Source organism: Alosa sapidissima, chromosome 3 (genome assembly GCF_018492685.1).
Source record: "Alosa sapidissima isolate fAloSap1 chromosome 3, fAloSap1.pri, whole genome shotgun sequence".
NCBI lineage: Eukaryota > Metazoa > Chordata > Actinopteri > Clupeiformes > Clupeidae > Alosa > Alosa sapidissima.
Genome location: NC_055959.1, coordinates 2,215,001 through 2,231,900, shown reverse-complemented (window position 1 = coordinate 2,231,900; position 16,900 = coordinate 2,215,001). Strand labels below are relative to the sequence as shown.

The 16,900-nt window shown below is 42.4% G+C and overlaps 1 protein-coding gene across 1 annotated transcript in view; it reads left to right on the top strand.

Moving 5' to 3' along the window:
- Window positions 1–16,900, top strand: part of tbcd (tubulin folding cofactor D) — a 46,365-nt gene that overhangs the window by 19,235 nt on the left and 10,230 nt on the right. The window contains exons 18-30 of the mRNA XM_042087280.1: window positions 6,524–6,604; window positions 6,748–6,821; window positions 7,062–7,179; window positions 8,058–8,118; window positions 8,949–8,971; window positions 9,839–9,870; window positions 10,252–10,314; window positions 10,499–10,575; window positions 11,522–11,603; window positions 12,178–12,296; window positions 13,540–13,631; window positions 13,980–14,120; window positions 15,850–15,933. Of these exons, the coding sequence (XP_041943214.1) occupies window positions 6,524–6,604; window positions 6,748–6,821; window positions 7,062–7,179; window positions 8,058–8,118; window positions 8,949–8,971; window positions 9,839–9,870; window positions 10,252–10,314; window positions 10,499–10,575; window positions 11,522–11,603; window positions 12,178–12,296; window positions 13,540–13,631; window positions 13,980–14,120; window positions 15,850–15,933 (1,047 nt within the window). The remainder of the gene's footprint in view (window positions 1–6,523; window positions 6,605–6,747; window positions 6,822–7,061; window positions 7,180–8,057; window positions 8,119–8,948; window positions 8,972–9,838; window positions 9,871–10,251; window positions 10,315–10,498; window positions 10,576–11,521; window positions 11,604–12,177; window positions 12,297–13,539; window positions 13,632–13,979; window positions 14,121–15,849; window positions 15,934–16,900) is intronic.

Below are 16,900 nucleotides of genomic sequence, written 5' to 3'. Positions count from 1 at the left end.
TCTCAAACTTCTTCGACCTGAGGCCCAGTCAAGGCATACTTTGGGGTCATAGGGCCCACCTACATGAACCCACCCCCTCCTCCCACCCAGTGTCGTCATGCCCATTGAAATGAAGGGGGCACGTGCCCCCTCAGATTTTTCCTCCCTGATATTTTTTTGATCACAACTTTGTTCCTATTATGCTCCCTAATAAGCCAGAGCCTATAACGACTCAAATGCATTCTTCTGGATGTGTAATAAACCGTACCAAAATAGCTGAAGACCGGTCAACAACATCAGCCCTTTTCCTAAAATTGTTGTCTGTGTATGTTCCCGTAACAACTCATTGCGTAAACTCGCAATGTTTTGCTTGTGTTGAACTGTTACAGTAACTTTAGGATACCGTTTGAACTGTTACAGTTACAGTTTAAACAGATACAGTCAATGGTGCTGAAGTGGTAAGTAGACTAGGCTAAGCAATAAAAAGTTGTGGAATTATTTGTGGTTGACCTGGAAATGTTCACTTTTGACTTTTGTCAGTGTAACGTAGCCTAGGCTAGCTACTCTTATAAATATTACACATAGCAGTAGTATTAAGTCTCCTGGTTCAATTGTTTCCAGTTTCATGGGGTGTTCAATTTGCAGTGACTACAAAATCCAACCTAATAACATTAGGCCTACCAAGGCATCGCGTTGGATGTTTCTCCACTTGTTCTCTTCACGTATCTGGCAGCTTATCCATGTAGTGAAAAGGGATAGGGTATCCATTCAAAATGAGCTCCTAAAGTTGTTTTATATAAATAGGATTGCTATGACCGTGATGTAGAGGGCAAGAAAGTATAATAGTCTCTCTCATGTGCTCATAACTTATTATCAGGTCACTTGCTCATGATTTGCAGGTAGCAACTTACAAATGAGGTGGCCTATTGCTTGCCATAATGGTAATGAAAAATAGATTAGGCTACTAGTAGGCCTAGTAAAATATTCAAATATTTTGTGTTAACCTTACTCGGCACTGAAACCTATCAAACTTCTTTCAAAATCCTTCATCACATGAATTAAGATTAAAATAATTTAATTTCTGAGCACACAAATTCAGACCTCAGAACCTTTTTTAATGTAAGATTGTTCTTAGGTCACATATCAGTTTAAAATCATAACTGCAATGGTACTGTTTTTAAAATCATGTGTAGTAGGCCTAGGTGTAAATGTGCGTGTCTAAACATGCTTTAATGAGCTTACACTTTAATGAGCTGAATTTGAGCTTACAGTTCTTTCACCAACCTATGTGTTTTACATTAACTTAGAATAGATACAAAATAGACTACTTTAGCTTAGTCCTCAGATAGAGGAGGGTTGCTGCTTGCTCTGTTAAGGTATTTCTGTCCCTCCCAAACAGCATTGAAATGGTATGTTTAGCAGCCAGAATTTCAAAATTTCCAGGTGGAGAAATCTCCGGCCCCCCTTTAACATAAACCCCCCCCCCCCCCCAAAAAAAAAAAGGCTGATTGTGCCCCCCCTGAATTTTGTCTTGCACGACGCCCCTGCTCCCACCCCCCATCAAATTATCATTATGATATCACAATTATTATTATTATTATACTATATTGCTATACATGCTCTTCAAAACAGTCAATGTTTAAAGTGCTAAGATTCTTCACAAAAGTTTGTGAAAACATGCACATCAGAGTACTGCTTTACTAATGTAAAATATAATTAGGCCTACAACAGTTTCATTGTTTTTGCATTGTTGCATGATGCTTGCATGAGAAATACTTCTCAAAACAACAGCAGTTATATGGGTGCCGTTGTTTTGGGATGTTTCCCTCATGCAAGCATCATACACTGATAGAATATTTATATGCTATTTAATTACATTTCATTTGAATGCCTGAATGTAAGGATTCAGGAAACACATAGCTTTTGTGAATGGTAAATGGCGGATCAGATCATGCGTAAATCACTGATCTGGAGATCTTTAACTATCTTTAACTAAGACTAATTAATAGCTTTTGGCTGACTTTAATACTTAATGCCAAACAGTGTTTTATATAGTATGTGCTCTGTTTTTTATGGAAGTTGCATAAATCCACGTCGTTCTATTAAATGTCGTTTCATAATTAAATAGCCTTCCAATAGGTTGAAGCTTAGCTTTGATACCAACGTGCACACGCATGCATTGAATAAACGCTCATACCACGACTTAATTCTATGCCTCTATGTTTGATGACACCAAACAAGTATTTCCTACTAATTGCAGAAATGTTTGTTTTCTTTTTCTGTCCGCGGCTCCTTGATCAATTGCGCAGCAAATTATCAGACGATGGCCCGGGAATAATTTAACTGCAGACCATTGTCCACATTGCGGATAATGGCCCATAGTTTGACAAATGGTGACCTGCATGCTGCCATATTAAGGCCTTTTTACGGTGTGTTTTAGCCGGGTTTTCGCGTGGAAGGCTTTGTAGAAATCTGGCACCCTATTCAACGAAGTTAAACTGAAAGAGCGTGCCGTTCACAGACACCAGAAAGGCCTACATTAACATTACATTAACGCACAGTAACTTTCATCAGGCAGTAGTAATACAGTACGTTCAGTTCACGTTCGCTCAAAATATGAACAAGTTCATGACCTTTCGTTCAGTGAACGCGTTCAGGCACAACACTGGGGAGGGGAGTAGCTGAAAGTCAGTGGTGGGTAGTAACGCGTTACAAGTAACGCAAATGAGTAAAAAAGTACTTTTTTCGGGTAACGAATACTTTCCACGTTCCTTTTTTAAGGCTGTAATTTTACTCTTACTCGAGTAAATATTTGAACTAGAATTGTACTCTTTACTCAATTACATTTCCCATTGGGCCTTCATTAAAATGAGTATTTCGATAGAAGTAGGCTACACATATCTTCGTTGACTGGAATACAAGCATACAGTTAGCGACCCTCCCTAGGTTGCAACATTGTTGCGATTACACAGCAGAGTAGATGAGTCGGCTGTTACGTTGGTACTGAGGACCAGAAACGCCATGGATGCAGAGATGAACGCTAGTAGCCTACTACCAAAAGCAGCCCCCACTCCCATGGTCAACGTCTGGCCACATCTGCAACACTGTTCCATCCCATGCAAAGGAAGGGAGACAACCGTATAATGAAAGGAATGTGTCAGCTTAAGCATAACAATATCAGCCTTCAAAAAGGTAAATCATAATTATTTTCTATCAGTGGTTCTCGTAGTGCTACTTAGCGAGCTAGTCCTAGCTGTAGCAGCTATTAGACTGAAACAAAGGCTATTTCTTGACATAACTCAGGGGTCTCCAAAAACGGTGCCTGCGAGCACCATGTAGCCTGCGGGATGCCTTTATGGAGCCCACAGCGCACTTTCTAAAAATAGCCAAGTCGCCTGCAGATCACGCTCTAAAACATCCTCCATTGTGGATTTTTAAATAGATATTTAATTGTAGACCATACATCTGTAATATTGGCTATAGTAGCTTGCTCATCTGGTGTAGCCAATGCAAGCATATCTCTGCAAAAGTTATGTTGCTATTCCGTGTCCTTACGGTTCATGCATGATTGTTCAAGGACTGAAAAACAATTGCTTTAGGTCACGGGCCCTTTCTCCTCCGTAGCCTACTGGTGTAGCAATAGCGTTGAAAATCTTGTGGCATGCATACCAATAGGACTGTCAGATCATGGAGAGATTTCAGATGTGCAATAAGGCGTCTTCATAAGTTAGTCTGGTGTTGGTGATTGCTATTGAATGTCACAACCGAATTGTTCAATGAAATCAAAACTTAAACAACCTCTGAATTATGAATGGTGGGCATGCTATTTGTAATCTACATTATTAATTGCTTTAAAGATGGCTTTTTTCGTTTAAAAAATTAGATCAGATTCCTCATGGAAACTTTGAATTGAACTAACTGAACAAAAACGGTCAGTGTTGCATATTGATAGAATGAATATAGATGTATTGAAGAATCAGATGAAAATACAGTTGCTTAATATATAAAGGCTCATAGGCCTACATAATATTGATAACTTAAATGTAAAAATCACATAGGTCTATTATTTAGGAGGATCACCCTCGCAAAAAAGGAGTGAGGGTCTGTTTGTTTCAAATGAGTAGCCCTATGATTTTGGATTCTTCAGGTAGCCCTCAATCCCAAAAAGGTTGGAGACCCTGGTATAACTAGTAGAATGTATGCTTCAGGAAGGGTTGACAACACAATGTAACTTGCTGATTATATGCAGCAATTATTGTATGGGATTTTGTAGATTGCTTAACCAAAATGTAATAGTGTGGCGGTAGTGGGGTAGCGTAACGGTTGGGCGCCAGGTGGATTTATCCACCACCACTCAGACAGAGTGAAGATAAACTAAAGTTAAGAAATAATAACTAAATGGCTTTATAAAAGCACCACAAAACATTAAATGATTTTAACTCTAACTAAAAGACTTCAAGAAATGCAAACAGGTGTGTTCAAAAGTGGAATATATTGTTCAGGACACACATGAACACCACACAAGCAAACAAATCACCACAACAGCAGTAGCAGTCCATTCAGCCTATTTTTAGGTCAGGCCACTAGGAGGCGGTAGGCGGTAGCCTCGACAAAAAATGCAAAAAGGCAAGACGCAAAAAGGTCCAAAAACGAAAAGTATCTTCGGTCAAAAAAAGACCTCTTCGGCCTAAGGCCACAATAAATTCAAACAGGTTAAACAGGCTATAACTAATTGGCTACTACAACATAGCCGACTGCTTCAAAGCTCCCAGTGTGGATAAACCAATAAACAAAATAACATTAAATAGCAAAATCACTTAACAAAAGAAGAGCTCTCCAAAACTAGAGCACAAACGTGATTGCTTTCAGTTTACAGTTTAGATTAGATTACAATAAAGGCAGGCTGGCGCGGAGGAAAGGAAAATGTAGAAATAAAAATATCCCCAAAAGACAAAATAATAATCCCCAGGAAAACCCCTAAGGAAACCCTCCCCAGTAGCCTATGTAATCTATATTCAACTTAAAGTCGCGCCGCTCACGACTAAACAACAAGAGCGCTTTTAAAGAGCACAGGACAACACAGAGAAGTGGGCCAGCTGCTACAACTTCGCTACTGTCGCGTAGCAAGGAGATCACGGAGCGAATGGAGTGCACACCAAAGGACCAAACAACTCGCACAAAACTACTAGCTTACCCACGTTGCGTGACTCCTGCAAACAATGATAAGACAGTTACAGCGCAAGGAGATCACGGAACGAATGGGGCAAGACAGGCCGACAGGCCAGGAACAACAACTTTGCTGCCGTGATCGCTTGCTGAACAATGATAAAACAGTTTGTTCGCAAAGTGATCACGGAGCTCGGTTTGGACTAGACCAAACACGCACAAAACTCTGAACTACTCGGTGGAGTTATCAACCTGCCGAACAGTGGAAAGCCAGTTCTTTGAGGCTAGGCAATACTCACGGAGCGTCCGAGACAAGGACCAACCAGGCCGCTCTCACAAGGCAAAACACTCTACCTGTCGTCACGTTCAGCCTACGCAGGGCAACACCAGCGAACCAAACACACAGCAGACGAAACACCGGTAGAGGGAAACGAGAGAGGCGGAGACAGCGCTACCTGGGCTGTTATTTATAGACGCTGACCATCTTCCGTATGTAGCTGCCATGTTTTCATTACATTACTTTATTATAGGGGGTCAGGTTTGATCGCCACAATAGTTGGTAACTTGTTCCAGCTATCATCTCCCTCTACCATTCTCTCTCTCTCTCTCTCTCTCTCTCTCTCTCTCTCTCTCTTTGGTAGTTGTGTTTCAATTTGATTCCTTGAAATGCGCCACTGACTATCAAAATACAGATGCGCTGTTTGAAGTTGCAGTGCTTGCTTCTAAAGGGAATGACAGGTGTCATTCTGATTGGTTTAAGCACCAGTTTGATAACGTTTGACGTTTGATAACAAAACCACCCCGAGTGTGGACTGGACAAACCCCTAAATGTATTTAAGCTATCCGCAAGTGACCATGTGTTTTAGATCACCAAAATAGGGCCTGTTATGTCTTTTTCACTGATCCAAGCACATCAATACAAAAATGAAAAGTAACTTGTAATTTGAGTAGTTGAGTAACAAAGTACTTTTTTACTTTTACTCGAGTAGGTTTGTCCAATTGGAATATTTACTTTTACTCAAGTAGATTTTGAAGGAAGTAAATGTACTTGTACTTGAGTATAGATTTTCAGTACTCTACCCACCACTGCTGAAAGTTGACATTTGACTGAATACTGATGAATAATGAAGCCGAGGCCCACTTGCGGCGCCGCAATGAGTTTGTGGCTACCGTTGCATTGTGGGGAATGGAGTATTGGTGCGTGCAAAACAGCAGCCGTCGGCTGTGGCCTGCGGGCCGGTTCTAATACTAATCAAATATCATTCCGGGGGCCGTAGATAATTCATTCGCGGACCGGCCTTGACTTTGACATGTCTGTTCTACATCAACAGATGTATAATAACCTTTTCATTTTTTTTATCTGTTTCTTTCTCTAAAGTGTCTATGTCGCAGGATTCTCTGAATACACCAAACCCATGATTGACCACTTGGTGGCTATGAAGGTTAATCACTGGGACGGGTGAGGAGTTTGGTTTATCACACACGCACTGTGTTTACTTTGCTCACTGTGTTTTACTTGGCATTGCTTGGCATTGCGCTTTGTCTAAAGGCATTTGTGTGTGTGTGTGTGTGTGTGTGTGCGTGTGTGTGTGCGTGCCACAGAGCGATCAGAGAGCTAGCCACCAAAGCACTCCATAACCTAACCCCCAAAGCACCAGAGTACATGGCAGACTCAGGTGAGCCTTGATGGTTCCTTTCATTTTGTCTGTTGTGATCCTTCAGATGCATTGCATTGTTGTATGTTGTATTTGTCATCAAAGGTATTCTAAGTATTTAAAGAATGAATTCATGATATTGACATCTTGGCATGCACATTATTTGTTAATGTTACATGTCTCCACATACCTTGCCTTTTTTCACAGTTGGTTTGTTTTTGTGTGTTGAGATAGTAATGTAAACTTGCATTGTGTTTCCAGTCCTGCCACAGATGTTGCCCATGGCAACAGGGCTGGACATGCATGGTCGCCATGGTGCCATCCTGGCCTGTGCTGAAATCACTCATGCTCTGTACAAGCTCAGTTCCCAGAGCAACAGGTAAGCACTCAACCCCATGTAAGCCTGCCTGCTCACCATGGTTACATTTTCACAAGGTGTCCCAGGTTAGGTTTGCACAAGGACATATATGTGCCCCTTAAACAAACAAAAAACAAACAAAAAAAACGCTGAAGGCATCTAAATATAAGTGCTGAGTAGATGAATGCCTTTATTGCCCCTACGGTGGGGTATGTGTTGCCCAAGAGTCTGACGTATGAAATTACATGCATTTTTACTTTATCTGCATACATGACAAAACCAAAAAAAAAAAATTGTGTTTCTGGTTCAGGTTCTAGTCTTCTGCATCCATTTGATTGGTTGTTTTTGCAGTCTTATAATGACCAATCTCGCAAGGGGGAACCTGAAGCCGGTTGGTACTGGTTCTGTTTCTGGCTCTGACACATTGGTATTGGTATTGGGAAGGAGATGACGACTCTTTGACAGATCGAAGATCTCATTGAAAAGCTACAGCTGGAAGAGTTCATTGCTCACCTAAAGTGTAAAAAGTACTCTGGTTCTCTGGTCATATTCTAATTAGAGCAATATACAATATGGTCCTTATGGCATTTCTGAAACAAAACATGTAAGGTGCCTAAGACTTGCACAGTACTGTACATAAACATGTATATGAGCTGCAGGCAGCATACATACACTTTTCCCGACATACATACAGTATGTGCTGCATGCACATAAGATAAGATGCACATATTCAGGTCACAGTCTGTTTGAACTTCTGCGTAGAGGAAATTTCCTCCGATTTCTGAACTATACAAAACTCATGCACACCTTTGTCCTAGTTTAGTTTAAGCTTGCCTGTCCCTGACATGATTGCTTTTGATGAACCTTACGTGTGTTTGACCTTTGCCCTCTGTTTGCAGGCCAGTGACGGAGCTACTCTCCCCGGACACAGTGGAGGGTCTGAGAGGCATTCACCAGAAGGTCAGTGGAGTGGACACTGACCCCTGTCTAAACTCACTCTGTCTCATTAAGGCCAGTTTATAGTCCAGACGACAAGTGTCGCGCGACATAATATGACGTAAAAGCAACACAAATTCTTGTCAACGCTTGTCACGTACATAAAAGAAAAATTGAAACGGCGCAGATGTTGCATACTCTGATTGGATATCAACTTAAAGTTCTACAGGAGTTCAAGTTCTATTGTCTGCAGCTGTGATCACGGTGTGTGTCTGTTTACTTTTGTTTTGCGGTGACATAATAATAATAATAATAATAATAAGAAGAAGAAGTTTTATTTATACAGCGCCTTTCTGAGACTCAAGGTCACTTTACAAAGTCAACACAAACAAAGCAAGACCACACAAAAAAAAACAGACAGTCAAAAAAAAAGGGCATTTGCGATAAGTCAAGCAGTGGCGGAAGGTTATGTAACATGTAAGGTTAATGTCCAAGTTGCTATAGAAACTAGTTGATGTTCTATTTGATTTGTCGCTGGCGCTGGACTATGAAAGCCTACAGCTCCGTGTCATCTGTTGGCAGCAATTCGTTTTTTGTCAAGCGATATTTGTCGCCTGGACTATAAATTGGCCTTTAGTGGGACTCCCTGTGGCTCTGCTGGGAGAGCAAGGTGCTGACATTACAACACCAAGGTCATGGGTTTGACACCCAGGAAGTACTCATGATCATCATCATCATCATCATCCGCATCTTATTAATTAATATGGTTACATCTGATAATAGCTCCATGTTAAATGAAATGTACTGAAGAGCTGAAGCTCTTTCTGATGGCCCTCTTCTCTCTCCCTCCCTAGCTCACAGACAGGAAGCAGTACAGGTAAGTAGCCGATCAGCTATGGATGTAACATAGAGTAGCTCCACTAATAACAGCCACTGACAAGCTCTACTTGAGTGTGTGACGAAAGAGATTGCACCATGGTATGTAAATGAATATGTGTGTGTGTGTGTGTGTGTGTGTGGTTGAACTGAGGAATGTATCCCAGGTGTTAACCCTTACACCAGGAATGTTTAGAAATTGTACGTTCTAAAGAATATCTGGATTCATTGAATTTAACCAGAGCCTTAAGGGCCAGTCACATTACATGCGGTATGCGCTATGAAATGCATTATAGTCAATGGCTTGCGCGCGCAAAAACTGGTCTGCCGCTGCGCTCAGCAAAGCACAGCGCAAGCATCATTTTGCCGCTTTGCCACCCTTGCGCGTGCTGCGGTCAAAGTTCAATCAGGTTGAACTTTGACCGCGGCGCACTGTAAGTCATTGGTATTTTGCGCTGAGCCAAGCGGCAAGCACAACAAAAATCTTTGGGACGTTACCGTATACAATGTGATAGCCCCTTTATAGACCCTTTCAAGAGAGTTCCATTATCAGCATCATAGTTGGCCCCACAAGGCTTCCGTTTTAACATTCCATGTGTTATCTTAATGCAGAGGAAGTAGATTGGGAACCAAATAGAACGTTCAAGCATTGTTATTGTTTACCTTGTTGAAAGGGTCTATAGATAAATTAAATTAAATTCTATAGACCCTTTCAACAATAAATCTATCTTCTTATCTCTTGAAAGGGTCCATACTTAGATGGCTCTGAATTCAACATGAAATTTTAGAACCTTACATTGTTGCGGAACAGAATCTTCTGTTGAATGTTCCAAACTGCCCTGCTGAAGTGTCCTCTGCCTCCTTACAGGGGCTTTGGTGGGGAACTCATGAGGCCAGCAGGTGTGTTTCTCATTGTCTGTCTGTTTATCGCAATAAATCACCATTCACATATACTCCGCATACTAATGTTTAAATTCTTACACCTCAAACATTCAACTACTTCCACCTCAAGCTAATGTTCAGATACTCCCACCTCATACTGATGTTCAAGTACTTCCACCTCAAACTAATAATTGAAATACTGAATGAGCCTGTCAGATTAAGAATGTAAAGCTAACATACTAACATTCAAATGCTGTATGTCTGTCAGGTAAAGAATGTAAAACGTCAAAGTATTAGTCATTTGTCTTTAAAGTATTATAAATAAGTTGCCCTGTTCTCAGTAAAAACTGAATCACTACAACACCATAGCACTCCCTCTGCCCTTGTGTCTCTTCACAGTATGTGTCCTGATTGAGAAGATGTCTGTCTCCAAGATGCCTTTTACAGGAGATCCCGTCATTAGTAAGTTTGCATGCACCATCACTCCAAAAGACATGATTGAACCATGGTGTAGTTCAAAACATACAAAGTTCAAAGCAGAATTGCCTTCTGGGATAGATACATAAAGTTTGATTGATTGATTGATTGACTGGTCAGTTATTTGACTGATTGATGTGTGCTGATGTCTCTGTGCTCTTCTGTGCAGCGGGGTGGCAGTGGCTGATCGACGACAGCCTGAAGAGCCTGCATCTGTTCTCCAGCGGAGCCAAGCAGGGCATCAAGGTACAGCAGAGTGACCAAGTCTTCTGATGTCTCCCTCATCTGTGTCTCTTTCTTTTGTCTCTCTCTCTCTCTCTCTCTCTCTCTCTCTCTCTCTCTCTCTCTCTCTCTCTCTCTCTCTCTCTTTCTTGCTGTCTCATTTTCTTTCTCTCTCTCACTCACTTAGTGTCAATGTGTCAATTAAGTCTGCTTTTGTAACTGACACAAAGACAGAGCTTAAAAGTAGAGCCAAAAAAGACGTAGAGAACTGTAGGGCACACCTGCACTGACACATCAATGTTGACACATTTCAACCAACAATGTAGTGTATGAAAGGAAAGGGTTTGCAATTGCCACGGATTGTGTCACTTGGATGTTAATTGTAGTCTGCCCTTGCACTGCTGTGGCTTTGATGGTAATGGACCTGAGTTGTTTATCACCATGTTGGCGGTGGTATGTCCGGTGTGTGGGTTGCATGGTTTGTCATTAAAAATAAAATTAATACACCACAATTAACACCGGATGGAAATAAAAACACAGCATTTAACAATATGTTTGGTACTGCTGTCGCATGTCCTTTATTCTTAGACTTCAATATAACTCTAAAAATAGAAAGCTAAAATAGAATACACAGAATGTTTTTTAGGGAGGTGTGTGTGGGGGAAGGGGGGGCTTCAGAACATTTGCAGAATTTCTTCTAAATGGATAACATAATTAGTTCAACAAATAAATAATACACATTATGTAGAGTTTGCTTTTAACCTGCCTGCTAAGAATGTTTTTAAGGTAGGCTGATTTTTGATGTCATTGTAGCTTTTAGCTTTAGCAGGGTTTGGGAAAACCGAAATTGGAGACCTGCCATTGCGCCTGTCGCCTGATGGTGTATACAGCTGCAACGGCAGTTATGCCTCTGGTTCATTATACTGTCTGTCTGTCTGTCCCTGAAACATATCTGTCTGTCTGCCTGCAGGAAGCTGCTGTATCAGCCCTGGCATCTCTCTGCAATGAGTACTATCAGCTGGAGCCTGGGATGGCTGACACACAGATGCAAGGTATGTGTAAACATGTTCTTGAACATGAAAACATGAACCTGTGTGTGCATGTTTGTTTGTTTGTTTGTTTGTGTGTGTGTGTGTGTGTGTGTGTGTGTGTGTGTGCGCGTGCGTTTGTGTGTGTGCGCGTGCGTTTTCGCGTGTTTGTGTGTGCGCGCGTTTCTGTGGCTGTGTTTCTTGCCATCTAAGGACAGGTGTGTGTGTTACTGGCGCCATACAAGGCTGATGTGACATATTTTTTTTATTCTGTGTTTCAAGCTTAACGGCTTTTGTTTTCTGAGATTTGCAAGTGAGTGCATGCGTCAGGGGGGTGGATGGGTATGGGTGAGTGAGAGACCAAAAGATATCGAACCTGTGTGTGTGTGTGTGTGTGAGAGAGAGTTTAGTCGTGAATCATTAGTCAGTGCCGAGAGTCTAAACTGTCAACCATGTTTGTGTGACACTCTCTCTTTCTCTCTTTCTCCCTTTCCTTCTTTCTTTCCTTCTCTCTCTCTCTCTCTCTCTCTCTCTCTCTCTCTCTCTCTCTCTCTCTCTCTCTCTTTCTCTCTCTTTCTCCCTCCTCACAACCACCTAGAGGTCCTGGTGAGCCAGTACATTGAGGCCCTGAAGAGCCCAGAGGTTCTGACCCGATGTGGCTGTGCACTGGCCCTGGGCTCTCTGCCCAGGTTCATCATCCGCACCAAACTCCAACAGGTAGGACGATAGCCCCAGGTGACACATCAGTTTACAGCTCAGGTAGCTCTAGCAGGTTTATTAGTCCCCATATATCTAAGGTGACCCTTTAAAGAGAGATTAGTCTGTAGAGCCATATCTCACCCTAACAATGACCTTAGAAGTTACGAAACAGAAAAACACTAAATCAACCGTTTTTTATTCAGGGAGAAATTGACTGAGCGTCAAGCTCTTTTACAGCAATGCCCTGAGTTACAAAACATACATAACAAAACAAGAAGAGTAAAAAGATACAAAAGGCGAATAATAATAATAATAAATAGAAAGAAAGGAAGAAGCGGAATGTGTATGTATAAATAATAATTCTAATAATGATATAAAAGGTCTAAATATTAGTCAAAGCAAGAACATTGTACAACAGCCATGTCATCAATCATACCCTTGAATTGGTCTAGTGACACAAACCTATCTAATTTTAATAATTCTTCCAATTTGTTCCATTTATTAGATGCAAAAAATGTAAAAGCTAATTTGAGGAGTTTGAAGAGATATAAAACCCTGTGAACGTGTATTGTGGCAGATTGATTTCATGTTCAGAAGAGAAGTTAGGTAAAAAGGTAACTTTCCCAATAATGAACAAAAGGAGGCCTTTTCCTCCTATCATAGAGGGAAGACCATCCTACATTTTGGTATAATTTACTTAACTTATTTATAACTTACATCCCTCTCAAATGAAAATAATAAAAATGAAAACTCAGTAGATAAAATGTAATTAGTTTTATTTTCAGTGCTTTTGTCTGCAATTACTTTTACAGATGAGCATGTTGTAATGTATGTTATTGACCATCACAGATATCAGGTTTTGCTGATTGGGGCTATTGACGCTAAACTGATCTTCTGATCTAAACTGAGTTTGCCCGTATAGCTTGTTTGTTCCAGACCTAAGGGACTCTGGGCCCCAATACAAATAGAGGGCAAAGTTCAAAGTTCATGCACATGAACTAGAGCTGATGTGTTGGAGCATTGAGCTGACTCATCTATTTTTTTAAGTTTACGTTTACGTTTAAGGTCCTGTCCGTGGTGTTAAATTAGGAAATAAGTTTTACTTAGTTATTAAATTAGTGTTAATTAGACTTAAGACTCTGCCTTGTGCCCATGTTTTAAACGAGGGACCTCTGTGTTTGCTAAGGTCTTTGGGACACAGGTCATGTTCAGATCCTCCATATGTGGGACTCATGTGTCATCTTCCATGTGTGTGTTTCAGGTGCTGGAGGGTCTTCAGCAGGCCTGTACCGTCTCCCAGAAGGACGTGGGCTTCACTGAGGCCAGAAGGGACGCAGCCACAGCCTTGGCACAGTCAGTGCACACACACATACACACCACCATCCTAACCCTTAGCCTTATCTGCACCCTGCAACATGACCCTGTTGCTGAAGTCGGAGCCAAAACGGGCACACGCTTAGACCTGCAGGACCAGAATGATGGCATGAGTGGCTCAAAGCCATTATTAATAACATTTTTTTAGGAGAAAAACAACCCTCTTATCTCCACTCAATCTCTTTTCTGCCTCTCTCTTGTTTTTCCCTCTCTCTTTCTCTCCCTCTCCCCCTCTCTCTTTCTCTCTCTCTCTCTCTCTCTCTCTCTCTCTCTCTCTCTCTCTCTCTCTCCTCTCTCCCTCTCTCTCTCTCTGTCCCTCCATGGCAGGGTGTGTTTGACTGTCGGCGTGGACGCGGAGGGCTCTCCTGACAGTGTGCTGTGTGCTGCCAACATCCAGCAGGTCTACTCCACGCTGCTCAACTGCATGGGCGACTACAGCATGGACAGCCGAGGAGACGTGGGCTCATGGTCAGTAGAACAAGGGCCGCATCGACCAGGACACTGACACGCACACACACACAGGCTAAACACAGACATACAGCACAGACAGCCAAGGATTCGTGGGCGTATGGTTAGTAGAATACGACCGCATCAACCAGGACACATACCTCACGTGTAACTGGTTCAGGTTAGCCATTTTAAATGATCACATCAGTGTTTCCCACAGAATTGAATTCTATTTGTGGTGGTAGGTTACTAAGTTTGGCTGGCACCCAGGCTAGTGGTAGGTGGTAGTTTTGAACAAATCTGTTTAGCGGGGTTATGATGCCAATAATGTTTTCTTTAATGCATGCATGTCCGTAGAGAGACAGAGAGACAAGGAGAGACTGCAAAGATGCACATAGCTCTACAATCAAAGGATTTCACACACTAAGATATATATACACACACACACACACACACACTTCTGACAAGTAGTTGTCAACAGGAGAGAGCTCGCTTTGGCCTTGAGAGCCACCGTAGTGCTGCCTGAGGGTGCTATGAGCATAGCTGTGGCACTTGGACACACCCTGGCTGAGGCTTCCTGGAAACCAGTCTGAGATAGCTGCTGTGTGCAGTGGGGAGCTAGCAGAGATGTGTGTGTTTGGGGGTGGGGGGGGGATGGTCCTGAGGTGGCGTTTACCTGGCCTGGCCTGGTCTGGCCTGGCCTGAGAAATGTGGCCGAGCCAGACTGGGGCTGTCCATCTTGTTCCATGCTGCAGAGCTTAAGGAGGCCTAGGGCTAGTGCCGGTGGCAACAGCAGTCGCCCCACCCACCCAGCCAACCCTCAGGCTCTGGTAAAACGGCATGCCAAGCGTGTCTGCTAGATAGATAGATACTTTATTGATGTCTGCTTTTAACCAAACACACAGATCAATGAGCTGGGCAGAAATGAACCCTGCGATGAAGATACTCTGGAGACTCTTTCAGAAAGAGACATAGCTCTTTCTACCGCAGTACTACTACTAGAGAGGGGGGCAACCGAGAGCTGGCCTACTGGTTAGGGCTATGGGCTTGTAACCGGAGGCTTGCCGGTTCGAACCCCGACCAGTAGGAGCGGCTGAAGTGCCCTTGAGCAAGGAACCTTAACCCTCACTGCTCCCCGAGCGCCGCTGTAGCAGGCAGCTCACTGCGTCGGGATTAGTGTGTGCTTCACCTCACTGTGTGTTCACTGTGTGCTGACTGAGTGCTGAGTGTTTTTCACTAATTCACGGTCATTGTTGATAATTGATATCTCATTATAAGAAACTTTGAAAGGAAATCATGAAGGCAACAGTAGTTCCCAGCCAGCCAGCCAGGCAATTTTCAAAACCCAATGTGGCCCTTGAGCCAAAAAGTTTGCCCACCCCTACTGTAGACCTAATCTCCTCCTTTCTCCTGCTGGACACCATCTGGACAGTGTCCTTTCCTCGTTTATCGATGTTAAGGCTAAATTAATTTGCATAGCCTTCTGTTGGGATAGGATTTTGAAATCCAGAATAGATTTACTATCATTCCCTGATTACTTCCATATTGAACGTGGGCATTTTTTTTTTAATTCAAATTAGTCTGGCTAAATGTTACACTGTAAATGTATGGACTGCTGCCTTCAAAGTCATGGACTCTCACAGCTGGGTCATGTTATAACCATGTTTTGTACATCCTTGTGTGTGTTTTGGTGTGTTAGGGTGTTATAACCCTGTTTTTTGCATCTTTTGTTTGTGTGTGTGTGTGTTAGGGTGCGAGCCGCAGCCATGACTAGCCTGATGGAGGTGACCCTGCTAGTAGCCAGCTCTGCTCCAGACCTGCTCTCCCCTGGCATGTAAGTAATGTGTGTGCACGTGCGTGCGTGTGTGCAGGTGTGTGCGTGTGTGTCTGAAAAAAGGTAAGTATAGGTGCAGACACGGCACCACAGGCAGGTAGAGATTCTAAAGGGATTAAAGCTCAGGGATATGGGACCAGGCCAGGGCTTAAAGTGAGATGTTTCTCAATTTCTTTATTGACAAAATTGACAACATAAAGTCTCATAACACACGCTCAAATTCTGATCCTGCTTTGTATCAGTCTGTAGTTTGCCGCCTCCAACAATTCCAACCAGTCTCTTCCTCACAGTGGTCAGACGTGGTCTCTCATATGAAGCCCTCTTCTTGCCACTCTGATATTCTTCCATCTCACCTTTTCAAAGAAGCTTTTGCGGCTATTTGCCCTTTTATCTTGAGCATCATAAATAGCTCCCGGGCTAATGGAGTAGTACCCTCTGGCTTTAAACACGCTGTTGTGTAACCTCTCCTGAAAAAACCTTCCCTTGATCCCATTGATATGAAAAATTATAGGCCCATTTCTAAACTGCCCTTTCTCTCTAAGATCTTAGAAAAAATTGTTCTGTCACAAGTCTCTTCCTATTTAAACACCTCTAATATCCTTGACAAGTTTCAATCTGGTTTTAGACCACTTCATAGTACAGAGTCTGCCTTACTTAAGGTCCATAATGATCTATTGCTCTCTGTTGACTCTGGCTCTTGTGCCCTATTGGTCCTGTTAGATCTTAGTGCTGCTTTTGACACCATTGACCACAAGATCCTTTTAAAACGCCTGGGTGTTGAAGTTGGTCTGCAAGGCACTGTATTACATTGGTTCAGATCTTACTTAACTGATAGATCTTTTTCAGTGCATTTAGGCAATGCTTCTTCGTCATCTGCTCCCATTAAGTGTGGTGTCCCCCAGGGTTCTATTTTAGGGCCTCTATTATTTTCTTTATACATGCTTCCCCTGGGCTCCATTTTCAATCA